Raw genomic sequence first — 26,690 nt, 5'->3', positions numbered from 1 at the left:
TGATATATGGAAAAACCAATACAATATTATAAAGTTAAATAAAATAAAAAAAAAATAATGTCAATTATTTTTTTAATTTATTGTTTTCAAACTTTGTATTTTAAGTGGTTTTTTTTTAAATTTTATTTTATTTTAAAACTTTACATAATTGTATTAGTTTTGCCAAATATCAAGGGATGGTCCAGAGTCTTGCTGCAAAATATGATGCAACGAAATCCTTCCTATCAAATGACTAACTGAATTTAAATACAGTATTCCCTTTTCTCCTTTAGACACATTGATCATTGTCAACTTTAAAGGTTGAAAAAAATTCACCTAACACATTAGTTGGCAAAGTTTTTCTGTAAGGAGTCAGTATGTTTGGCTTTACAAGCCAAATGAACTCTGTCTCAACCATTATAGTGGAAAAGTAGCCATCGACAATGTGTAAACAATGGGCATGGCTTTCAGTAATACTTCACTAATAAAAAAAGATGGTAGGCCAGCTCTCTGACCTTGGACGTTGGCTATTATCATTGAGTCATTTATACTGAGATTTCTTCTGTATGATAAGTTTAACCATCATCATTAGAGTCGAGTGTTTTTATTTATCTGATTTATCTAATAACTGTGATAAGTTGTCCTCTGTCAAAACATTTTGAAATATCTTTGCCATAATAAGATGAATAAAAATTCTAAACTTTCAACGGTGTTCAGTGAAATGTGCACAATGAAATTTTAACAAAACATACCACAAAGATAGTGTCACCGAACTTCTTTTATACTTCCTTGAAAGATGATGCAACACTGCTACCTCACCAAACTTGGGTCCACTCGCCTGCCAGGCAAAAGCCAGTCTACCGACACTGGGTTGTGGTGAAGGAAAGTACAGCACGTACGTCAGGGGACCAGTCAGGGAGAACAGGCAGCTAGTGGTCTAAAGGCCTCAACTCCCCAATGGCTTTCAGAGAAGGTTTTTTCAGAAGGCAATATTTGGGATGAGGGTTGCAGTATGTGGACTTTTTCTGACTGGCTGGTGGTGAGGTTACAAGTTGATGTTTCTAGAACTGCAATCATCCACCCATCCAGTCAGTTTGGGGTCTAGTGCTTGTGGTCAGCATGTAGTCATCCTCCTCCACCTGGGTGCGAGTGCAAATTCTGCAGAACAACTCATAGCTATGTGTCAGACTGCTATGTATACCCTATGAGAAGTAACTGGGACTCTGCTTTCCTTTGTTTCTGCATTCCATCACTTCTCTAATTAGTAACTGCTTTGGTCTGCTCTTTGGAACTCTGGGAAGGCCTAGGAGACTAAAGTCTTTTTCTACAAATAAGAAATGGGGAACAAAGAGGGGCTTTTGTACCCAGGAGGGCCCAAACAAGGTCCTGCTCAGTTTTAATGCTTTGGACAATGCAATAAGAAAACCAAAGGATGCCAAGAAAAACAAAGGTCTGTCTAGTCAAAGCTGTGGTTTTTCCAGTAGTCATGTACAGATGTGAGAGTTGGACTATAAAAAAAGCTGAACACCGAAGAATTGATGCTTTTGAACTGTGGTGTTGGAGAAGACTTTTGAGAGTCCCTTGGAGTGCAAGGAGATCAAACCAGTCAATCCTAAAAGAGATCAGTCCTGGATATTCATTGAAAAGACTGATGCTGAAGCTGAAACTCCAATACTTTAGCCACCTGATGTGAAGAACTGACTCACTGGAAAAGACCTGGATGCTGGGAAAAATTGAAGGCAGGAGGAGAAGAGGACAACAGAGAATAAGATGATTGGATAGCATCATCAACTCGATGGACATGAGTTTGAGCAAGCTCTGGGAGCTGGGGATGGACAGGGAAGCATGGTGTGCTGCTGCAGTCCATGGGGTTGCAAAGAGTCAGACACAGCTGAGCAACTGAACTGAACCGAACACAGGTGATGATTCATACTTCCCACTGCGTCCCATTAAGACACACATCCATTTTGTAAATGCTAATTCTAAGCTTCGAATACATCTCTAAACAGTGCCAGTTTATCATTATCATTCTGGTTCTTCTTGCACTGTATTTGTCAAAATGCAGTAAAGAGCCTAGATTTTAAACACATCTCAAATAAATTCTAGCTAGTTGGAAATGTAGTTAATGACATACAGTAATTTGAAACTATTCACAGCATAAGCGTACTATCTCCTATCCTGTTAGACTGGCTACAACAATAAAATGTTCTCAAAATACCCTGGAAATCAAAATGGTATGTAAACTTTAGTGATTCCAGAGATGAAAATTTATATTACCATCAGATAAAATTTCATCTCTCCATTCACCCACCAAACATGTATCAAGTACCAACTACTGATGGGACCTTGGTCTATACTTTATAGAAATAAACAGGAGTAAGACACTGTCCCTGTATTTGAGAATTCCATCGTTTATGTCTAAAGAAAGTTTAAAAAATCATAAAGCTGTATAAGAAATGCTAGAATAGAGTTGCTAATGGATACGAGGAAAGCCAATTTCAAGCCCAGACTTTGCCAGGTACTAAATTTTACGAACACCCACAGTACATTTCACAGAGGATTCAGTGGAGTTACAATGAAAGAAACAAAATTATTAAGTGATGTAGAAAAAGAGGTATTATTATAAACCATAATAACTTAATCTTGATACACAGAGTAGTTATTTCATTCATTAAAATACTCAAGAGCAATAGGAGATTTTGTGGATTATAAACTAAGTATTCATGTTAAAAGAAGGTGAGATCAACTTAATAATATCACTCAAGCCAGGATCTCAGTCCTCCATTCCTTTTTTCCTACATTCGACCCAGGAAATCTGTCTAGTGGCAGGCTCTGGTTACCTGTAGCCCAAGGGGGTAAAAGCAACATTTAGGATACACGCAGGATTAACATGGCATACCTTTTCACAGCAATTGTATGCCAAGATTTAAAATTCTGAGATTTTTGCATTACCAGCTGATTCTTGCTTTTCCCTGGGGGACACAGAAGTTATGAAAGTCCTTAGAGCAGAAATGCTTCTATACAAAAACAAAACAAACTGGAACTGTTGGCACTTTTATGTTATTAGGGCATTATTCTTACTGTCAAGTCTAAGTAACTTAATGAAACTAATGCTCTGAGAAAGACAGGCTAGCAACACTGACCAACACAACTTCTGCCATCATCATTTCACCAAGAGGGAAATACCCAACACCAAGATTTAGAAGGAAATAGAAGGTTTCACCTTAGGAATGAATGTTTGGTTGGTATTCTTATTTACTTGATATGCAAAAAAAAAAAAAAAGGCGCCACCCTCTACATATCAGTTAAATTTCCTGATGCAATTGCATTTAATCAGGTTTGTAAGCACTACATTTAGTTCTATTTTTCTGACATTATGAGTCTCCATAACATAAAAAACTCCTGAGGTCCTGTTGTTTGCATGTGAAATGCTACAGCCTTTACTTATTTTGATTTTAAAACTGTTTTCAAACGGGACCATGCATCACTGGTTAAAAAGAAACAGGTTGACTAATTAAGCTTAAAGTACACTGGAAAGTACAAATGATTTTTTAAAAAGGAATTCACATGAGGAATAGCTGGTTTCCTAACCTTAGAGATGATTAGGATGCTGTTTTTTTCCAACCACAACTAATGAATCAGTAATAGTTAGCGATCATCATCCAAAAAGCACATGATATATTAAAGTAACGATTTTTTTAATGGGCAAACTGTTGTGAACTAGCAAATGAGCCTAAGCCTTTATGTTTTTTATATAAGAAATATCTGCAGTGAAATTAATCACTCTTCCAGGGATTTGTAATTAAGTAAATTTTGAAGGAAAAGCCCCAAAATATATTTTGCAACTAAACAGAAGATACATCTTAGGTGGGAACAGTAAAGTAAGAAGCTCAATGTGAAACTAATTTTAAAATTGAAAATTGCTTACTACTTCCATATAGGTCACCTTGGATGTGAAATGTGGCCAAATTTTGTCCCTTGGATATAGGCTAATCCAGCTCTGACAAGACGAGAGACTCAACTGGAGAAAGGTGTCACCATCAAATGATATCTTGAATGTACTCTAAGATCTATATAAGCAACTGACTGAAAAAACTAATCTGGCTCTTTAACGTCAAGCTGGATAAGAATTCTGATAATTCGGTCTTCGTTCACATATTTATAATAATAACATCTAAGTAGACATGTCATTTTGCAAAGCGTTGGATGATAAGACAGAAGTTATGAGGAAAACTAAAATCTTCCACAGGCATACATGCAAAACACTGGAAGACGACAGGTAAAATTACATGAAGATCCTCAGCATCAAGGACATTAAGCACTTCAGAAACCACTGTATCATTCACAGGAGCAGTATCTTTTTGTCACGGAAAACACCTCTTTAGCAAACATTTTCATATGACAAAGCAATTTAACTTCTCAGCAAGGTCACACCTACCGAAACTCCCACTAAATACAAAAACATTGCCCAGGCTATTCAGCATCCCTCCTACGACTGCCTAAACGTATCTCCCAAAGCAATAAAAAAAAAATTCCTCCCATTTGTGTTAACAAATTTATATATGAGTCTGAATTTATATATGAGTCCTTAATTCAATGCAGTGACAATTCCAAATATGACAGCCAGTTCATTAGCATCTGTCCATTAACTAAGATGACACCACCCTTATGGCAGAAAGCAAAGAGGAACTAAAGAGCCTCTGATGAAGGTGAAAGAGGAGAGTGAAAAAGCTGGCTAAAAACTCAAAAAACATTCAAAAAACTAAGGTCATGGCATCCAGCCCCATCACTTCATGGCAAATAGATGGGGAAACAATGGAAACAGTGACAGACTTCATTTTCTTGGGCTCCGAAATCACTGTGCTCGGTGACTGCAGCCGTGAAATTAAGACATTGCTTCTTGGAAGAAAAGCTATGACAAACCTAGACAGCATATTCAAAAGTAAAAAGCAGAGACATTATTTCGCCAACAAAGGTCCGTATAGTCAAAGCTATGGTTTTTCCAGTAGTCATGTATGGATGTGAGAGTTGGACCATAAGGAACGTTGAATGCCGAAGAACTGATGCTCTCAAACTGTGGTGTTGGAGAACACTCTTGAGAGTCCCCTGGACAGCAAGGAGATCAAACCACTCAATTCTAAAGGGAATCAGTCCTGAATATTCATTGGAAGGACTGATGCTGAAGCTCCAATACTCTAGCCATCTGATGAGAAGAGCCAACTCATTGGAAAAGACCCTGATGCTGGGAAAGATAGAAGGCAGGAGGAGAAGGGGACAACAGAGGATGAGATGGTTGGATGGCATCACCGACTCAATGGACATGAGTTTGAGCAAGCTCTGGGAGATGATGAAGGACAGGGAAGCCTGGCATGCTGCAGTCCATGGGGTCACAAAGAATCAGACACAACTAAGCGACTGAACAACAACAAATTAACAAAGGAAAACAATAATAACATGTACTGACGATTTGAAATAACATTAAAAAGTCAAAATATCAAAACTCACACTAATTTTTAAGAGACAACATTTAGTTCAAAGAAATGCCATGCTTATGGTTGTACCAGATTATGAGTCACAAACATTCCCCAGCAACCCCTAACCCCACCCATTTGTCCTTGGCCTCTGGTTCCACGTGTGAAAAGCCCCGGGTGAGGCTGTGTTGCTCCAGGTCCCTTCTTCTGCAGGCAATAGCACTACCTGCACCTGTCGTTAAGGTTTTTCAGTAATTTTAAAGGGACAGTGACATACCAGGAAATACCATGTTTACTTTTACAATTTTATACTTTAAAATATATTTTTAAAATACAGTGTTTCTCCACATATACAATTCCTTCCCCATCTATGAGATTCAAAAGCATTTTACCTGGTTGAACTGGACTCTACACTTAAGAGTTTGGTGTAAAAGAGCATTTCATCATCACCACCACAAAGAAAAAATGCTATCTAAACAAGGCAAAATTAAATTTACAGTGTTAGCCATTAGAACAGTGATAAACTCTGGAGAGACAGGAGGGGCCAGAGGGGGAAGGGTTCCGAAGGAGACTATCTAGGATGTTGACAATGCTGTATTTCCTGACCCAAGCAGTCATCACATGAGTATGTTCATTCTGTAATAATTCATCAAGCTTATGACATCCATCTGTTACTATTTTATTCGTGTATTTTACTTAGATGTGCTTATTATTGTATTTTTTCTGTGTGTATATATATTAGAGATACATGTATTATATGACACTTTAAAATGGAAAAAACATCCTTAAGGAATAAATATGGCTCCTTAGAGTTCCACTGCTATTAGTATAATGTCAGTAGTTCTACTAACCAAGTAGAACTGGATAAGAGGGTGCAATAATTATCTGAAACAGTGTTTTTCATGGGCCAGAAAAATCTCAGGGCCAAAAATCTCAAATTTAAACAGGCCGCTGTTAGAGATTAGAAGAAGAAATGAATAAAATATATCTAAATCTAGAATAAAGCTTTAGAATTCATGCATTCAGAAAAAAACAGAACAAAAAACAAGTCAGTCAACCAAATGAAAAGACAGATCCTTTCCTTGACAATTACATCCACGTCTACAACTCCTAAAGATGCGATGGGAAAGACCCACAGAGAACACATTTCAATTTGAACTGTTTTTCACATGGTCTCAAATACAGACTATGAATTTAAAGACAGTAAAAGAGAAATTTTTTATTGCTTGATTTTTTTTTTCCGTTTTCAGAGGTTCTTTAGAATTCAATTCTAGGAAAAAAACTGGAAACAGACACACATGAAATCACATCTTCATTTCATCAATGAAAAAAACAATCAAAGCACTTTAAAAATAAAATCTTAAGATCGCAGTATTCAAAGATGCCAATAGATGAATCAGCCCTGGTGCTGTGTGTACATCTCTTACATCGGTTCCCATATTACATTTCTCTGACCGACGTGTCTCAGGAAGTTCCTCAGCTTAAACTAATTTAGCTTAAATTCAATGTTTACATAAATTCAATGAAAATTACTGGACTTTAAAGAGATGGTGTTATATAATCAGTTTTTAAAGGAGATCCTGTGCAAAACAGTGTGATGTAAATGATGACAACCTGAAACCAAATACTAAAGCCTTGATACAGGAAAGGGCAAGCTGACAAAGGAATGTGCAGCCTACCCACGGCACACACTCATTATGCAAGCTTAGCAGCCGGCACGTATGATAATTGTTTTTAAAAAATCCTTAGTGATTTTTCTCTATATAAAAAAGACTCTTTCTTCACAAACCTTCACTTGAATGGCAAAAAAATGACTAGTTTCCTAACCATCTAAAATATCTGATTAAAAGCTTCAATTAAGATTTTCCAAGTTTGACAATTTTCAACAGAAAATCCTTTTACTGTTTTTATTTCATGATACGCCTTTGACTCTTTTGATTCTACTCACTACTTTTATGATGAGGCTAAGAAAAATCAGACCAGTGGACTGCTGTAAGACCTAAACCTAATTTGCTCTAAATTTCACTGGATATACTTTCTTGTCTCAGTCTTTTATAAATATAGCTCTTTTCACTGAAATTATGTACATGATTTCACAAAACAATAAACATAAAACTTGCCTTACCAACATGAACATAATTTCAATATCCCTTCCCTAACAACATTAATGTAAACAGTAAGGATGTAAAACAGAACATACAAAAGGCACAGGAGTAAAAATGAAGTCGACTGCAATTCACATAACGACTGGGCAGATTCCTCCTGCTCTTCATTGCTCCACTTACTATATCTCACTTATAAGCAGAAATTCTAAACTATATTCCAATTACAACTTTCCTGTTTTTAAACAGAAAACAGAACAATTATTCTAGAATGATTACTAATGGCCAGCCAGGTCCTTATAGATATCAACAGTTTAAGACATCTAGAAACTCTGCATACACACTGGGTGTGTCATAAACCACATACTAAAAAATCACGTATTTTTAAAAAAATAAGTGTGAATAAAAATACAGGCAAATGGAGTGAACGGAGGCAGCCCTTTGTATTATACAGATCCTAGGGTGTTTTCAAAAGAACCTTAAGCCCTTCAGCAAAAACTCTTAGTTCCTATATTAGAAATGAGCATTCTGGAAAATGTTAAATTGAGGTTCATCAATTTTAAGGAGTCAAGCTTTCCGGAAATCTGAACTTCAGCATTCAAAATACATAAATATTTAGATGTTCCTTCTTAAATTGCTGCCAAATTTCTTTAACTTAAGGAAAAACTGAGGAAACAGGTTGGCAAGTGCCATCTTGTGGACTCCTTAAGGAATATTCTCACTCATTCATCAGTACAGCTACAGAAGCAAATCATTCTAAATATTCAATACAATATTAAAAATGTTCTCAATATTCAAAATATTACTTTAAGTCAAAGTATTTGCTAAAGGCTAATTTTCCAGGGTCCAAATACCGGTAGTTGTAATGAAGTGCATTTGTGAATTTGAGGTTAAGATCTTTCTTCTAAAGCACTTAGAGTTATTTACAGCCAAACCATTACATTGGATCTTAGCATCCTCAGGAGTTAGGCTGGAAAGATATTAATATATTATGCAATAATGAAGCTTGAGAATTTTACATACCAAAGGAATTTTAAAAGCATTTAGTCAGTGGAGAAATAAGAATAATTCTCCTAATTTTGTAATGTAGCAAACAAAGTTTTAGGATAGTACCTTGCAAAACAGAGGCTCTTTGCTGTTCATAAAAATATCGAGAAAGTTAACAAGAATTCTAAAGTTTAGGGGAATAAATAAACACATCCACAGATTCAGAGAGAGAGTGTGTGTGTATGTGTGTGTGTGTGTGTGTCTCATACGCAAAAGTTTACAAGCTTAATTTGAAGTTAAGGTACAAAGTACATGGGGAAAAAAAACCCAAAAGACTAACGTGAAGGAAAATGCCCCAGAGTCATGTTCATATGATTATTTTTAGACTTAGAAACCATATAGTTTTTTCCATACATTAAAGGTGAAGTATTAACACTGTAAACTTACATAGTGGCCTAGAGTTGCCTCACCACCAACCCCAAAATATATTTTCTTTGGCCCACCACAATTAAGAGTTTTATACCCACCAAAACTCTCTCTTATGAATGACGATTTACAACACGGGCTTCCCAGGCCATGCAGTGGCAAAGAGTCCACTTGCCAATACAGGAGATGCAAGGGACATGGATCTGATCCCTTGGTCGGGAAGATCCTCCTAGAGTAGGAAATGGCAACCCGCTCCAGTATTCTTGCCTGGAAAATTCCATGGATAGAGGAGCCTGGAGGGCTATAATCTATGGGTTCACAAAGAGTCAGACTCAACTGAGCACATACAAAACTGGGGAAAAGAATTTGAAAAAAAAATAAAAACACATGTGTATGTATATGTAAATCACTTTGCTGTACACCTAGAACACAACATTGTTAATCAACTATACTTAAATATAAAGTAAAAATACTTTAAATTTTATTTCATCAGAGACTAGTAGTTTGGGGCTTCCCTAGCAGTCCAATGGTTGACTCCCCTTCCAATGCAAGGGGCATGAATTCTATCCCTGGGTGAGGATATAAGTTCTCACATGCTATACAGCATAGTCAAATATATACCTATTACATGTAAAATAGTTAGTAGGAAGTTGCTATAACACAGGGAGCCCAGTCTGGAGCTCTGTGATGCCCCAGAGGGGTGGGATGGGAGGGGAGGGAGGCTTAGGGGAGAGGGAATATATATAATTATGACTGGTTTGCATTGTTGTATGGCAGAAACATTGATGTAAAGCAATTTTCCAATTAAAAAATTTTTTTAAGAATTGAAAAAAAGTCACCCCCGAAATTTTTTTCAAAAAACTTCTAAAAAAGAAAAAAAAGCTGTAGTTTGCATTGTAAAAACGCTCCCATTTCTTGTTGGGGAAAAAAAAAAAGTACCCATTTATTTTAAATGTAACCCTACTAATAAAAAAAAAAACTACTTGGGACAGATATTTTGCAAATTATCCAACACTAATACACATATCTCTTGAGAGTCCCTTGGACTGCAAGGAGATCCAACCAGTCCATTCTGAAGGAGATCAGCCCTGGGATTTCTTTGGAAGGAATGATGCTAAAGCTGAAACTCCAGTACTTTGGCCACCTCAGGTGAAGAGCTGACTCATTGGGAAAGTCTCTGATGCTGTGGGGGATTGGGGGCAGGAGGAGAAGGGGACAACAGAGGATGAGATGGCTGGATGGCATCACCGACTCGATTCACGTGAGTCTCAGTGAACTCCGGGAGTTGGTGATGGACAGGGAGGCCTGGCATGCTGCAATTCATGGGGCTGCAAAGAGTCAGACACGACTGAGCAACTGAACTGAATACACATATCATACAATAACGTTTCTTCTTCTTCAGGTAACAGAAAATAGCTTATTATAGGACCTGAAAACATTGTATATTTTCTGTAGAGACTTATTACTAACTTTTGATGACGTGAAAATTACTTCAAAAAATCATTTTTAAGTTTTCAGACGTCTCTGTTTTCCCTCAGGTCAATTACGATACTTGAACAAGATGAAGGGAGAAAAGTTTTGATTGGAGAAGTGAAGTCAAAAGGCACCTGGAGCTGAAGGAAGTCTCACAGGGGCAAACACTGGTCCTTCCTCTCACCTTTCCCCAAGTTGTGTAAAAGACTGAGGAGAAAAGAGAGCAGGAGCTCCCCCATCTGGAGACACTGAAGAACAGCAGGTGGGGGCAGAGAGCGGCGTAAGAAAGGCTTGTCTCTCCAGAGAACTACAGAGCCATCTGTCTGGAAAATTCGAGATGACAGGCCTCTGCCTCTAAGTATTTGGTAAGTCTCCCTACTGTACAGCAACCTCTGTTTCTTCCTTTCTTTTTATTACCGTATTATTAACCCATCTTGTTCTTTTTTCTTGTTCTTTATCCTTTTAAGTTCAACTCAAAGAATGAACTGACAAGTTGAGAATCATTTATTATTCAGATTATAGAACTTAAAAGTCTCTGGTTCACTTTTAAACATTATGAGTCAGAAAAAACACTGGAATTTTTCTTTTATGGCTCTCATCTTTAACAATATATTTTGCATACATATATAATGAGCACTTCTAAAATCTGAGAACATTAACAAATGTCATCTGAAGGCTTATATATGAAGGATCACCAAAAACAACTGATAAGAGTGGCAAAATCAATGTCATAAACAAATTTCACAACTAAATGAAGTATTATTGTCAATACATAAAATCTCCTGTAAACCACTGACTTCAGCTTTCTTTCTGGGTTTCGGCACATTCTGAAAAACAATCAGCAGCGTGAGCTTTTGAACTGCTTAGCAACTTCTATTCAGCAACTTTAGAAACACTTAATAAGCCAGTTTTTAAATGGCAGACCAATACGCAAACATCCTATGAACCTGGCTAATGCACCAAGGTCTGAAAAGGAACCTGAAAAAGTAGGGCTCTTCACCATCTCCTTGCTAATGGCTTGAGAAAGTCTAAAAGAGCAGAGAACACAGATGAAACCAGGAGAACTCATTACTTCTCTTACTCGAGAATGGTCTCTCCACAAGGACATTTCTGTTTTTAGGAGAATATGGACACAGTGCAACATTAAAGGACCAGCAAGTCAACCTGGATTAACCAGCCCTGTGTTTGCAGAAACTACTGCTTAGTGCCCCTTCTCCAGGATTAAGATGATTTTTACAGAATATAAAGCAGTATAAATTTGACCAGAATTTCACCAAAAATTTCTGGGAAAAGTCATGCTACAAAAAGCAAACAATCATAATCAGTACTGCAGAAATACAAATATTTCTTCCTTTAAAGACTGAAAATAAGACCATTAGATAACAAAAACATATGAGAGATTCTGAGATATGCTTACTATAAAGTATCATAAAGTTATAGAAAAAAATTAGAGACTGCTTTATGTTTCTACCCTGGATATTGTTAAACTACATAAGTACTGTGGTTTAAGAACTCTTTTATTCACTTAAATATTTTTTTGAGTACCTACTGCATGTGAAGCAATGTGCCGAGCATGGGAAGGAGGACAGAAATGAGAATGCCTCTTCCCTTACAGAAACCATTAGCCTAGAAAAGATGTGATAAAGATACATAACTACTGTCAAATGTCACAGGAGATTCATGGATAAAATGATAGAGTTCAGAAGATGAAGGGATTTCTTTTGAATAGGTGGCAGGAGGTGGAGAGCCTGAACTGTGGTACTGAGAGAGCTGAATATACAGAAGGAATAGACCAGAGACTACTGCAAAGATCAAACTGAGAGTTAGCAGCTAACATGCACTAGAGACAGGGAGAGAGGATGGAAAGACAAAAGCTAAGGATTTGGGGCTGGGAACGTGTGAAATTGGAAGTAACTACAGGAAATCCTGATACAGATTTGGAGGGCATGGAAGAGCAGAGTTGGAGATGGAGAGTTGGGAATCACCCAGCCACGGGCACTGTGGAAGCCTAGATACTCCCAAGTGAGAAACGAAGGTCCATTCTTGAAAAGACGTGACGGGGAGCAAACGAGAGAGAGCTGAGGAACAGTGAAAGACAAGAAAAGAATAGTTGGAGAATAAAATGCTTGAAAGATGAGAAAAAACATTTAAAGAAGACAGAGGCAATCAAAAACAGCAAACGGTGCAAAGATCAAACAGGATGACTAAGGAGAAGCCACTGTTGACTGGCTACGAATTGATAAAGCACTTCCAAACAGAAGCAGAATGTAAGGTGGTAGTTTTGAGAGGAGGCTCTTCTTGACCAAACTTTAGTTAGGCTCCTCTAAGACTTCCCTGGTGGCTCAGACGGTAAAGCAGGAGACCCAGGTTCGATCCGTGGGTCGCGAAGATCCTCTGGAGAAGGAAATGGAAACCCACTCCAGCACTCTTGCCTGGAAAATCCCATGGACAGAGTAGCGGACAGAGGAGCCTGGTAGGCTACAGTCCATGGGGTCCCAAAGACTTGGACACGACTGAGCGACTTCACTTTCACTTTCTAAGCCCATTTGTTAAGGGCTTAACCTTGACCCCCCAGCCTTATCAGGCCTGCACTGCCCAGTTTAAGCAAGAATTCTAAGTCACTTTAGAAAGAATCCCCCACCCTTGATATCCAATCCCTCCTGATATCTTAATCAAATTCCTTGCCCCTCACTCCTGATATCTGACCACCTGGCCTGCCCTCAGCAAGATCCTGTTAGGTCAGTTTAACAGGAACTCCCCCTACCCTTGGTTCCTCTTAGTAATTCTCCATCCACTGACCAACCCCCACCAACCTGCTCCTTGACTTATAAAACCCCACTTGTTCTCATATTCAGAGTTAAGCCTCATCTCTCTTGCCTACTGTCATGGTCTTGACACCCACTGCAAAGAGTCTTGATGAAAGTCTTCCTTGTTGTTTTAAGTGTCAGAACAGTTTTTCCTTTCACAGTTGTCAATCTTTTTTCACTAGAGAATGAATGACATTCACAAATGCATGATAATCAATTATGATAAAATACAGTGGCTGGGAAGAGAGGGTATAGAGGAGAGTGAAAGAGCAGTTGTGCAGAAAGAAGAGGTGGGGCACATCAAAGCCGTTTGAATAGATCTCTGGTAAGAAGAAGGCCAATAAAAACTCAGGACTGCTTGCAATGTGAGGGTTCCAACGTCAAGGAAATGCTTTCTCACACGGAACAGGAAAGCACAGCGGTCATCAGGAGGAAACCACCCAGGATTCAGGGGAGAGGAAGAAACTGATACAAGACAAGAGAAAAAGGAATGCCCACGCTCACTATTTTCAATCCCCTTGCATTGTATTCTTCTGGAAACCACCTCAAATTCTTTCTTGAACAATGAGAGGTATTAATAAGTAATAAACAAAAGTTTAAAATCTTTCCACTTAAAAATATGAATGCTGAAACTGTTGTTTTTATCTGCTCTTCTAATAAATACACCAAAACTAACAGGAATGTTCCTGTAGCACACAAATTTATGATTATGAGAAAAAGATAATACTATTTTTATCTTCAGACTTCTAAAAGGTTGTTAGCCATTTTCATACTGAATTTCGATTCAATTCCAATTCAATTTGATTATGTTCCCTACTGTGAGGGTAAAACATGAACAAACCAAGCTAAATTATGTACAACTCTTTCGTACTATTGAAATGAAAATGAACAATAGTTTAATGAACTAGAATTTGTTATCTAATTATACCAAATAATTTAGAAACATCTGCTGGTGGTTAGTAATACTACAGTTAAATCTCAAAGAATCTGCTCCTAGAGAGATTTCCATTTTATCCAAGCCTCTGTGAGCTTTCAGTTGGGGATTCCATACAAAGAGTGTGGAATCAAGGGATGGTATAACAATTTATTTTTTTTTAATCAACAAATGAACAAAAAATTATGAAAAATAGAGGGTGTATATCATATATATTTGGGCCTGAAAATTAACTTCCAAATATAATAAATATAGTAGACTACTGTAACATCGAACATGCATTCAAACATTTCTTGCTGAGCTATTAAGTAGTCAGGCTGTCTGAGGAGGCCTTATAAATAGCTGTGAAAAGAAGAGAAGCGAAAAGCAAAGGAGAAAAGGAAAGATATAAGCATCTGAATGCAGAGTTCCAAAGAATAGCAAGGAGAGATAAGAAAGCCTTCCTCAGCGATCAATGCAAAGAAATAGAGGAAAATAGAATGGGAAAGACTAGAAATCTCTTCAAGAAAATTAGAGAGACCAAGGGAACATTTTATGCAAAGATGGGCTCGATAAAGGACAGAAATGGTATGGACCTAACAGAAGCAGAAGATATTAAGAAGAGGTGGCAAGAATACACAGAAGAATTGTACAAAAAAAGATCTTCACGACCAAGATAATCACGATGGTGTGACCACTCACTTAGAGCCAGACATCCTGGAATGTGAAGTCAAGTGGGCCTTAGAAAGCATCACTACGAACAAAGCTAGTGGAGGTGATGGAATTCCAGTTGAGCTATTTCAAATCCTGGAAGATGATGCTGTGAAAGTGCTGCACTCAATATGCCAGCAAATTTGGAAAACTTAGCAGTGGCCACAGGACTGGAAAAGGTCAGTTTTCATTCCAATCCCAAAGAAAGGCAATGCCAAAGAATGCTCAAACTACCTCACAATTTCACTCATCTCACATGCTAGTAAAGTAATGCTCAAAATTCTCCAAGCCAGGCTTCAGCAATACGTGAACTGTGAACTTCCAGATGTTCAAGCTGGTTTTAGAAAAGGCAGAGGAACCAGAAATCAAATTGCCAACATCTGGCTGGATCATGGAAAAAGCAAGAGAGTTCCAGAAAAACATCTATTTCTGCTTTATTGACTATGCCAAAGCCTTTGACTGTGTGGATCACAAGGAACTGTAGAAAATTCTGAAAGAGATGGGAATACCAGACCACCTGACCTGCCTCTTGAGAAACCTATATGCAGGTCAGGAAGCAACAGTTAGAACTGGACATGGAAAACAGACTGGTTCCAAATAGGAAAAGGAGTATGTCATGGCTGTTATTGTCACCCTGCTTATTTAACTTATATGCCGACTACATCATGAGAAACGCTGGGCTGGAAGAAGCACAAGCTAGAATCGAGATTCCTGGGAGAAATATCCATAACCTCAGATATGCAGATGACACCACCCTTATGGCAGAAAGTGAAGAGGAACTAAAAAGCCTCTTGATGAAAGTGAAGGAGGAGAATGAAAAAGTTGGCTTAAAGCTCAACATTCAGAGAACTAAGATCTTGGCATCTGGTCCCATCACTTTATGGCAAATAGATGGGCAAACAGTGGAAACAGTGCCAGACTTTTAGTTTTGGGGGCTCCAAAATCACTGCAGATGGTGATTGCAGCCATGAAATTAAAAGATGCTTACTCCTTGGAAGGAAAGTTATGACCAACCTAGATAGCATATTCAAAAGCAAAGACATTACTTTGCCAACAAAGGTCCGTCTAGTCAAGGCTATGGTTTTTCCAGTGGTCATGTATGGATGTGAGAGTTGGACTGTGAAGAAAGCTGAGCGCTGAAGAATTGATGCTTTTGAACTGTGGTGTTGGAGAAGACTCTTGAGAGTCCCTTGGACTGCAAGGAGATCCAACCAGTCCATCCTAAAGGAGACCAGTCCTGGGTGTTCATTGGAAGGACTGATGCTAAAGCTGAATCCAATACTTTGGCCACCTCATGCAGAGTTGACTCATTGGAAAAGACTCTGATGCTGGGAGGGATTGGGGGCAGGAGGAGAAGGGGACGACAGAGGATGAGATGGCTGGATGGCATCACCGACTTGATGGACATGAGTTTGAGTAAACTCCGGGAGTTGGTGATGGACAGGGAGGCCTGGCGTGCTGCAATTCATAGGGTCGCAAAGAGTTGGACACGACTGAGCGACTGAACTGAACTGATACATCAATGATGGTGAAAGTGAAAATTGCTCAGTCGTGTCCAACTCTTTGTGACCCCATGGACTATACAGTCCATGGAATTCTCCAGGCCAGAATACTGGAGTGGTTAGCCTTTCCCTTCTCCAGGGGATCTTCCCATTCCAGAGATCAAACCCAGGTCTCCCACACTGCAGGTGGATTCTTTACCAGCTGAGCCATAAGGGAAGCCCAACAGTAGTGGAGTGGGTGACCTATCCCTTCTCCAGTGGATCTTCCCAATCCAGGAATCGAACTGGGGTCTCCTGCATTGCAGGTGGATTCTTTACCAACCGAGCCATGGGGGAAGCCCTCAACCATGCAGTGGTTGTTAAAGACAGAAGAAATACACAGCTTTCCCATTAGAGAACTTCATCTAATGGGTTATACAGGGGAATACAAACTAACCATTATATCACATGATACGTGCCAGGGCAGATGGGCATACAGCACTACCTGTGCAGAAAAGGTGCTGTGATGATCACTTAGTTGTGTCTGACTGTTTGTGACCCCAAGGAATGTGGCCCATCAGGCTCTTCTGTCCGTGGAACTCTCCAAGGAAGAATATTAGAGTGGGTAGCCATTCCCTTCTTCAGGGCATCTTCCCAATCCAGGAATCAAACCCCAGTCTTCTGCATTGCAGGCAGATTCTTTATCATCTGAGCCACCAGGTAAGCCGTTATTAACTCATAAAGACCTCTTAAAAGAGATGACTATTCAAGGTGAGTTTTGCAAGATGTGTAGAAGGTAGTTAAGGCAAAGAAAGGCTTGCAAAATGATGCCACAGCCACACTGGGTACAATCCCTTCTGGAAACATCCCGTTGTTCAGCATGCCTGAAACACAACCTCTGAGGAGGGGATGAGAGACAAAACCAAACAGGCAGGGCATTTGGACTTAATGGTGATGAGGGCTCACTGGAGGATTTCAGGTAAAGAAGCAAACGGACATGAGTTTGGGTAAACTCCGGGAGTTGGTGATGGACAGGGAGTCCTGGTGTGCTGCAGTTCATGGGGTCACAAACAGTCGGATGAGACTGAGCAACTGAACTGAATAAATTTCTAAAAAGCAGGTCTGTTGGGGCTGGTGCACTGGGATGACCCAGAGGGATGGTATGGGGAGGGAGGAGGGAGGAGGGTTCAGGATGGGGAACACATGTATACTTGTGGCGGATTCATTTCAATATTTGGCAAAACTAATACAATTTTGTAAAGTTTAAAAACAAAATAAAATTAAAAAAAAAGCAGGTCTGAGTTTCCAGTTATGGACTCTAATATAAATAACCCAAAATAATAAACGAGGAATAAAGATAAATGTTTAAACTGAGTCAAGGCTCTCGAGTGGCTCAGTGGTAAAGAATCCACCTGCCAATGCAGGAGACACAAAAGACATGGGTTCAATCCCTGGGTCAGGAAGATCATTGAAGGAAGAAATGGCAACTCACCCTAGTATTCTTGCCTGAAGAATTGCATGGACAGAGGAGCCCAGTGAGCCACAGTCCATGGGGCTGCAAAGAGTCAGACATGACTGCTCATGCACACAAGGTTGTTCACAGGTAAGTATATAGAGTAACAGTCCATTATTAAATGTTTGTTCTTCATTCACTTAGTAACTCAATAAATTTGGACTGAGCATCTACTATGTGCCAGCCATTGAGTTTACACTCCTTAATACTTTTAAGTGCCATGAGGACTGAGGCTAGATCTGCTTATATTCTGGATGACCTCCCAAAGGAGAAGCATTGCCGGTTGGCCAGTGTTCTGTTTTTGTTTTTGTTTTGTTTTACATTTTCAGAGCGTATGAAAAAGTACCAAGCGTCCAGCACTATCAGAAGTCTATCTGGTCACTGAACCAGGTCTCAAGCATTCTCAAAGTCTACAGTGGCCTGTGGCAAGTATTTAACCACACATACAAGCAGAAATATTGCAGAACCACTTTTTCAAGTGGGTTGACAGACTTGTGAAATAAACAAATGGAGAAACTCTGCTGATATCTTGGATCTTTGCTAGTATTTACAGTAAGTGACAAAATTAGCTACTATGTATCTTCAATGACTATATTAAGAATCTTAGATACATGATCTCATTTATTTCTGAAGGAAATTAACAGCTCCTGATGAGATATACGGAAAATGAGACTAGAACATCTAGCTGACACCTGGCAGAGAAAGGATTCAAGGCAGCTCTTACTTCAAAATCTAAGCCTTTTCCTCCACACCACATGCTATGGAAGTAGCCACTACAGGCTTTTGATTTCACTCAGAGTGAAATCTGAAGTCCTCACTGAGGTGTACTGACAGGGCCCTCATAGTCTTTGACCCCAGCACCCCTCAGCCACCAGACGCCTCTCTGCCCTGACCTGCCAGCACTTCGGCTGGCTCACTCTGCTCCAGCCACGCTGCCCTTCTTCCTGTTTCTCAGAATGGCTAAGCACACCCCTGGCTTAAAGCCTGTTCCACGAGGCGATTCCCCATCTTCATGTAACTCTTTCCCTTACTTCCTTCAGATCTCTGCTCAAAATCCACCTTTGCCGTGAGGCTTTCCCTGACCACAGCTTGCCCCATCCTCTGCACCCTGCTTCATTTTTCTTCACAGCCTGAGCCCTCTGGCACATTATACATTTTCCTCTGCACCCTCAACTGCAAATATAATTTCCTTAAGGATAGGAACTAATAAATACCTGGCATATATTAGGCTCTCGATTCATCAAACATGAGTAAACAAATCACTGAACAGGAAAACACACCCCAGGCCTCAGAGCTACTCCTCAGGAAAATTATGAAAGAGTACATTCCTGTTTCTGCTTCCTTCTCCCACTCTACTGTCCACTCCTTCTCCCTCATGCCAGATGTCCTGAGCTTTTATTCACACCACCACCTACAACATGGGTCCCTCTTACTAATGCCCCGCTCTCCAGACAAACACTTCTGCACTTTCTTTTCTCTTACAGTGTAGTTCCCTCAGTCAAAATGCTTGCTTGTCTTACTACTTTAAGATCTTCAGTCCATAAATTAAAATCATTCTTCCATGCATATGATGATAAGCGCCTATATTTAGCATGCTATTCCTTAACAGGTAATATACTAAAATAAAATCATGCTTTAATTTTAATATAATGGTGTAAAATTCATTCACCATAAAAGGCCTGCAGGGAAAAGTATTTCAATCAGGCAGATATTTATACATCCCTTAAATGCACAGCTACCACCTATCTGCTGTCTGTCCCACCTAGTACAAGCAATTTCAAATCCTAAAAAGCATCTCTGACAAAGTAATGTCACACCCATTAAGGACGTGAAAAACAAAGTTCTGTACAAGAGGTACAAGATAGAAAGAATAAGGGCTGAAGCTATGTGCTAATTGCAGAAATGGGAAAATCAGGCAAGTGTAGCAGTTTAAAGAAGAGGATCCGTTCTGTTTTTGAAATGTCAAGTTTGTGGTCAGAAAGATCTATCTATGCCAGCAAGATAATATATTTCTTGAACAACACCCTTTTTCTGTTTGCTTTACACCATGAAATATATAAGGTAAAAGGTCAGAGTGGAAAGGGAAAGGAGCCACTTTCAGAGCAGCTGGGTGTAACACAATGAGGTGGCCCCACACCACCATTAGCTGGCAGCAGGCCGGGCCTGACTCATCTTCCCTTCTCCCACAGACTGCTTCACTGTCAGCAGTAACTCTTTCCAAGAAGTGCCTGCTTTTCTAAATTTAAAACAACCATTCAAAACAGGTAGGGGTAGTTTAACCTATCAGTTCTTGGTTTTTTGTTCCTTGGGGAAAAAAAGGAAAAAAAGACTTTCTAAAAACATGGACAGTTCTAAAGGTTCCTGAATATAAAACCACTCTTTTAAAAACAGTCTCAGATTTCTGGCTTTTACAGTTTAACTGAAGTGAATTTTCCTTCCATTCATTCTGATTTCCTACCCTCCTCCCACAATTTTATTAATACAATCTTACGTTGAGATATAATCCACATATCATAAAATTCACCCTTTTAGACTATACAAAGCAATGCTTTTCAGGATATTCACAAAGTACTCATCCTTCTTTTTAAATGTAAGGAGCTAAATTAGGAATGTATATTTGTAACTTTATTTTGTCAGACATGATTCTTTTTTTAATATCACTTTCCAATGTAAAATATGGTCACATCGTTCTGCTTTCTTAGTTTTCCTACTTTGCTATTTTAAGTACAGCAGGATTATATTAATATATAAAAAAATCAAAGTTTGCAGGAATCATTTCCTATGTAAGAATGATTTATGACCAGTAATAGGTTGTAAGGCCAGGCTTGAAAATTTGTCTTGCATTGGATTAGAAATTAAGTACAGTGATTTCATTTAGTTTATTGTGAGTGTAAAAGTTGCTCAGTTATGTCCAACTCTTTGCAACCCTATAGACTGTAGCCTCCCAGCTCTTTAGTGCATGGAATTCTCCAGGCAAGAATACTGGAGTGGGTAGCCATTTCCTTCTCTAGGGCATCTTCCAGACCCAGGGATGGAACCTGGGTCTCCTGCAGTGCAGGCAGATTCTTTACCATCTGAGCCACCAGGGAAGCCCCTTTAGTTTATATATTACAGATAAAAAAAAGTGTTTTAAAGGTACTGTTACTGATCTTTATATAAAACTGAGAAAACACCAATTCCCCATATCAGGGGATATTATTATTACTGGATGGACTTTGAGAAAAGCTACGCATACCCCAGACCAATCAAGGAACTCTGTGTTATAGCTGCTCTCAAGATGAAGCACATTGTTAAAACTTAGGTTAAACCAATCTGGTGAAAAAAATGCATAACTTATTATATCTATGTCACTCCTTCAGAATTATGTGACATTAAAACAATATTTTTCTAATTCTCTTATGATTGCTTTAGATTAGTCTCAAACATGTGTTCTCAACAGAGGTAAGACTGCCCTCAAGGGACCAAACTTGGCTTCCAGGGGTCAAAGAAAAATTACTCTCTTTACACATACAGCAAATATACATACAATCCATAAACAGAATCTTGGTATTAAAGTTTCACGGAGAGATCAATTACAAAAAAATGTGTAAAAGACTTCTTACAGAAGGTGACTTAAAAAAACAGTTGAGAAATACTGATCTCAAAGAAACTAAAACTCTTAATAAATACATTAAAACTTTGTCATTACACTTATCACTATCTTCTAAGATTAGAATGCTTACAGGATGGTTATTTCAGGGACAGATGTGACTCAAGATGGCAACCACCAATATTCCCCTTACACTGTACACAGATGGTGACTATCAGAGTTATAACAACTATAATTTTTTTCTCTCTTACATAGTCAAGTCTCCAAACATTAAAAGAAAACATTTTAAGCTGAGACTTTAGGCTTCTGACACCAGTAAAAGAAAGAATATGGACAAGCATTTAAGTAAGGATGGTGATTTTAATGACAGTTAAAAAGATGACACATTCTAAGAAAAGCAGCTGGGCTTTCAATATCAGACCACCCTGCTGCTTCTCATATTCTTTGATGAGCAATATCTGAAAAATTAAAATGGCAACAGAGAGTATATTCAAGTGGACGTTTCCTATAAAATGAGCTTTTGGGCAAATAAATCATACTGAAAATGTGCAGTTGTCTGCCAGGACAGCCATGGAAATCAGAAAATTTCCTAACTGTATCACAAAGAATCCTCCATCCCTATTTAACTGCTCCAAAGTCTCTCTGTAAAGATACCCACTACAGTGTGTCAGGATAGTGAACGATGCCAAATAAAGCAGCATAATGAAGGGCTTCCATGGGAGTAGGAGAGACTGAGGAAAGAATGTAAGAAATTACAGCGAAATCCTAAATATCAGAAGGGATGGACGGCAGTGATGATGGTGACTACATGGTAAGAAGAACAAAGGGGGCGGGGCGGGGCGAGCAGGGGCAATGCCAGAGCCAATTCTACCCAGAGAGTTATTCAAGTTCGGCTAGCTTAGCCCAGCTGAATTATAACTGAGTTCCCAATCTCACCAGCTGTCCTGGGCTATAAACCAGAGCTCCATTTAGCTATAAATGGCAGAAATTCCTGCCAAGTGATGACCTGACAGGATGTTTTTCCCCCAGTTCTATCAACTAGGGCTCTACTAGTGTAGCAAATCAGGATATTCTGGCTGGGACATCAGCCCCAAAATCCTAAACTAGATGATCTGAGACTTTCCCTCTAGCCCAGCAACTGCTGGACAACATGTACTTCTCTGCCAGAGAAGTTCTAACAAAGCCCAGACGGAATTAGGTAGCTAGGTGCGAACACTGTAGTTCTGGAATGTCGGCTCTAACGCAGGGACCGTGTTTCCTGCACACTGCTAGAGGTTTGTCAAATCAGGAAGGAAAGGCGAGTGACCAGAATATGAACTACATTTGGAGAGTTTTTAGGATTTGAGGATTTAAAAATTATTTGTATTTATGCTGATGACTGGTTCACTTGAAAGATGAAAAAAAATGTTTGCTAATTCCTGGACCGTCAACAGCACTCATTTTCAACTCCCAAATGAGACTGTGAAATCATGATGGACTGGGATCTGGTTCTTCCATCCTGGAATAAAAAGGAAATTTGCACTAAAAATGTCCTTTTAAGCAGCAAAGGTGATTAACAGTGAAGACAATATATAAAACAGTCTTCACTCTTCAGCTTAATTTGACAGGTACTTTACTAAGTTCCTATAACACACGGGTTATAAAATGTATAAAAAATGTACAAAAAAATGTATATAAATGTCAAAAATGTATTAGGTAATTTTAGAGGCTCCCTTTTAAAAAAAATGAATCTAACTTTCACTAAAAGTTTTTCCTATAAAAAGATCATTTTTTACAATTATTAAAAAAAAAAAAACCTGGATGGAAATGTAAAACATAAAGCAAAAACACTAAGACTCTATTGCTGGCTGCTATGCACTTAACTGTGTCCTCCCCAAAAGTTCGTATGTTGAAGCCCTAACCTGCAATGTGATGGTATTTGGAGATGGACCTTTGGAAGGTATTTAGGATTAGATGAAGTCAGGAAGGTGGGGTCCTCATGATGGGATTAGTGCCCTTATAAGAAGAGACTGGAGAAGGCAATGGCACCCCACTCCAGTACTCTTGCCTGGAAAATCCCGTGGATGGAGGAGCCCAGTAGGCTGCAGTCCATGGGGTCGCTCAGAGTCAGACAGGACTGAGCTACTTCACTTCCACTTTTTACCTTCATGCATTGGAGAAGGAAATGGCAACCCACTCCAGTATTCTTGCCTGGAGAATCCCAGGGACGGGGAGCCTGGTGGGCTGCCGTCTATGGGGTCGCACACAGTCGGACACGACTGAAGCGACTTAGCAGCAGTAGCAGCAGCAAGAAGAGACCAGAAAGCTGCTTTCCGTCTCTCTCCATCATGTAAGGACAAAGCAAGAAGATGGATATCTGCAAGCCAGAAAGGGGGCCCTCATGAGGAAGTAAACCAAATGACACCTTGGTCTCAGACTTCCCAGCTTCCAACACTGTGAGAAATAAATGGCTGTTGAGTAAGCCACCCAGGTTTTGCTATTTTACTACAGCAGCCCAACCAGCCTTAACTGCTTAACCAACTAACACACCCAACATACACAAGACAGTGTCCTGGCAGTGGTTACTTCCAGGAAGCTTAGGTAGAAACTCTATGGAACTCTGATCATGATGATTAGAAGGTCACACTCGTCTAGTGTTTTGTTCCTACCTCATCTCATAGAACTTTATTTCATTGTTCCTCAGTTCTAAGTTGGTTATTAAGAAGAGATATGAGGCACTTCTAAGGCCAATTAATTAAAAAGTAGTAATATCTAAAGTAAAATCCATTTCTTCTAACCCTTGGAGACCGCTCTTAGCATATTCAAAGAACTATTTTGAACTGAGCAAGTTTGAGCCAATCTACTATTTATCATTAATGTAAAAGTTCTCAAACTTTAACGTGTAAGAATCACAAGGGAGTTCCTCTAAAATTGCAGATTCTGTGGGTCTCTGGACAAAGGAATCTACATTTTAAACAGACGTCTCAGATGACTGATGAGTGGTGTGCAACTGCACTTGAGATCAACGGTTGCTCTATCATTACTTAGAAAATAGCCTCTGCACAGAGATATACTTTGCTTTACAACAGAGAAATAGTCTTAAAAATTGTAACCAAATTGGATTTTTAAACCAAATTCTATTTTCCCACAAGATGACTTTAAAACTTTAAAGACACTTTATTCATCCTGAGAGGTGGGAGTGGTTTCACCTTCCTCAAGAGGTCAAATTCCATGCTCTTCCTTTTCTCGCCTCCCCTTCAGTAAAGATTTAATAATTTAGGAATTCATTCAAAGGAGCCTCATCATATAGTCCATGTCTCCTCAATTTATCCATTTTATTCATTGAGAATGCCAGTCTTTTAAAAATCATTGATTTGTAAATTATATCTTTGAAAACAAACCTTGAAAATGCAGACTACCTCTTTAGAAAGGTAAATGAATTTAGGAAAAAATAGTTTTAAAGAGAATTTCCTACAGTAGGTTTTACCTCAAGGTACTAGCTACAACAGTGTAAGATAAATGCTTCTTCAAAAGAAAGTATCAACTGTGAGTAAAGTGTTCCATTAAAGTTTAACTCTATACCAAAAAAGTTCACACTTAAGGAAACACTTCTTCTAAGTAATGCGTATTTGATACAAGAGATTGTAAAACAGGAGATTTTTATTATCCCTTTCAGAGAAAGGAGGAACATTTTTTAAAGCACTCATGGACAACCAACAAACACCAAATAAAAAATGTCATTTTTAGTACCACAGGTATTTGAGCAAAGTACATACAGTCCTAGACTGAAGATGGCAAACTATATTCTAGACTCAGTTTTGCCACAAAAAAGCCAGGAGCCCTCTGAGTCTAAACAACCTCTCTGGGTCTGAATTTAATTTTAAAAATAAAAGTAACTCTTTGATTCCAGTAGATTAATAAACTCTGATGTATTTACATGAAAAAGCATTGTGTCATGTGATGCTTGATCAAATGACACTGTTAAAATGTAACTGGAAACTTGACGTTGTGATTAACTTACTATCCTGGTAGCCATCAGGTACCTCTCATTGTACTTTTCTTTTTTGAAAAACTGAATACTTTGATCATCTAAATTTTCACATACTGAGTTTTCTTAAAGGAAAATACATATGTAACACAATCTGTTTTTGCAAAAGAAAATAAAGTATTTTTGGTCCTCCTTTCCAATCCATTGTCATTACAGACTTCTTAGGAGAGGGGGAAAAGCAAAACACCTTTAATTAACTGCTGAAACAATAGTGTCACAGAAACTACATCACAGAAATACTACTACTTTCGTAAAATGTTCAGAGAGATACTGCTGAGATTATCTTCAATACCAACTTCCTTCTGTCTGCTCTCAAACGCATTAGAGCAAACATTTTCAATTTTAGCAAATATTAAAATAAGTTCACCACTTATTCTTGTTTTCAACGGAATATACCGAGGGCAAAAAATTCCCCCCAAATCCAACAGGAATCAACACACGCATTTGGCAATTGTAAGAAGGTTGGGATGCACAGACATCTTGGTCAAAATAAATAAACTTTCCAGGATCTTTATTTACCGACTTGAGAAACATAGGCTTGGAAACAGCCAGCTAACTTCGTTCCCAACTTGGCATCTTAGAGAACCCTCCGTTTACAAAACACACAGGGACCTCAGAGCCTCCCAGCCCAGAATTGGCCAGGGGAGCACACGCCCATCGGCCCTGCCTGGAGAGGAAACAATGGGAGAGGCGCGAAGGAGCTAGCCCGGCGCCCCGGGCGCCCCAACTCCCCTGCCACAGCCCGCGCCTGACACCGCCCGCGGCGTCCCTTCCCCAGGTGCCCCACCTCTGAGCCCCGGGGCGCGGCCCACCTGCAGCGGCGCGGGCAAAGGGCTGCACTTACCAAACAGGGTCAGGGCCATTGTAAAGGCGCTCGCCTACTGCTCGCCGCCGCCCGCCGGTCCAACGCGCTCCTCCCAGGCTGGCCGGAGATCACCTCATCGGCCCGACGCGCTCACACCTTGGAGGGAGCAAGGAGTCGGAGGGGCGTGGTGGGGACGCGGGCGCGGGGACGCTGCAGGCCGAGAGGCAGGGGGCCGCTGCAAGAAAAAAGTTATTCTTACGTTATTGTCAAGCGCACCCTGACACGGGGGAACCCGCTAGCCCTCGGCGAGCTGGCACTTGTCGCTGCCATCTGTGCAAAAGCGTAGCGCGCGCGGGCGCCGGTACCTACGAGGTGGGGAGGCTTGGCCGCGGCGCAATGGCAGGCG

The 26,690-nt window shown here is 39.4% G+C and overlaps 1 protein-coding gene across 2 annotated transcripts in view; it reads right to left on the bottom strand.

Moving 5' to 3' along the window:
- The window catches only part of CHN1 (chimerin 1), a 200,560-nt gene extending 174,148 nt beyond the window's left edge, over positions 1–26,412 (bottom strand). For both annotated transcript variants that reach the window (XM_061434899.1, XM_061434907.1), the window contains exon 1: positions 26,324–26,412. In XM_061434899.1, coding sequence (XP_061290883.1) covers positions 26,324–26,342 — 19 coding nt within the window. In that variant the 5' untranslated portion in view covers positions 26,343–26,412. The remainder of the gene's footprint in view (positions 1–26,323) is intronic.
- Positions 26,413–26,690: the final 278 nt, after the last annotated feature.

The sequence above is a fragment of the Bos javanicus genome, chromosome 2 (genome assembly GCF_032452875.1).
Source record: "Bos javanicus breed banteng chromosome 2, ARS-OSU_banteng_1.0, whole genome shotgun sequence".
NCBI classification, from domain to species: domain Eukaryota; kingdom Metazoa; phylum Chordata; class Mammalia; order Artiodactyla; family Bovidae; genus Bos; species Bos javanicus.
This window is presented reverse-complemented; position numbering and strand designations above follow the sequence as displayed.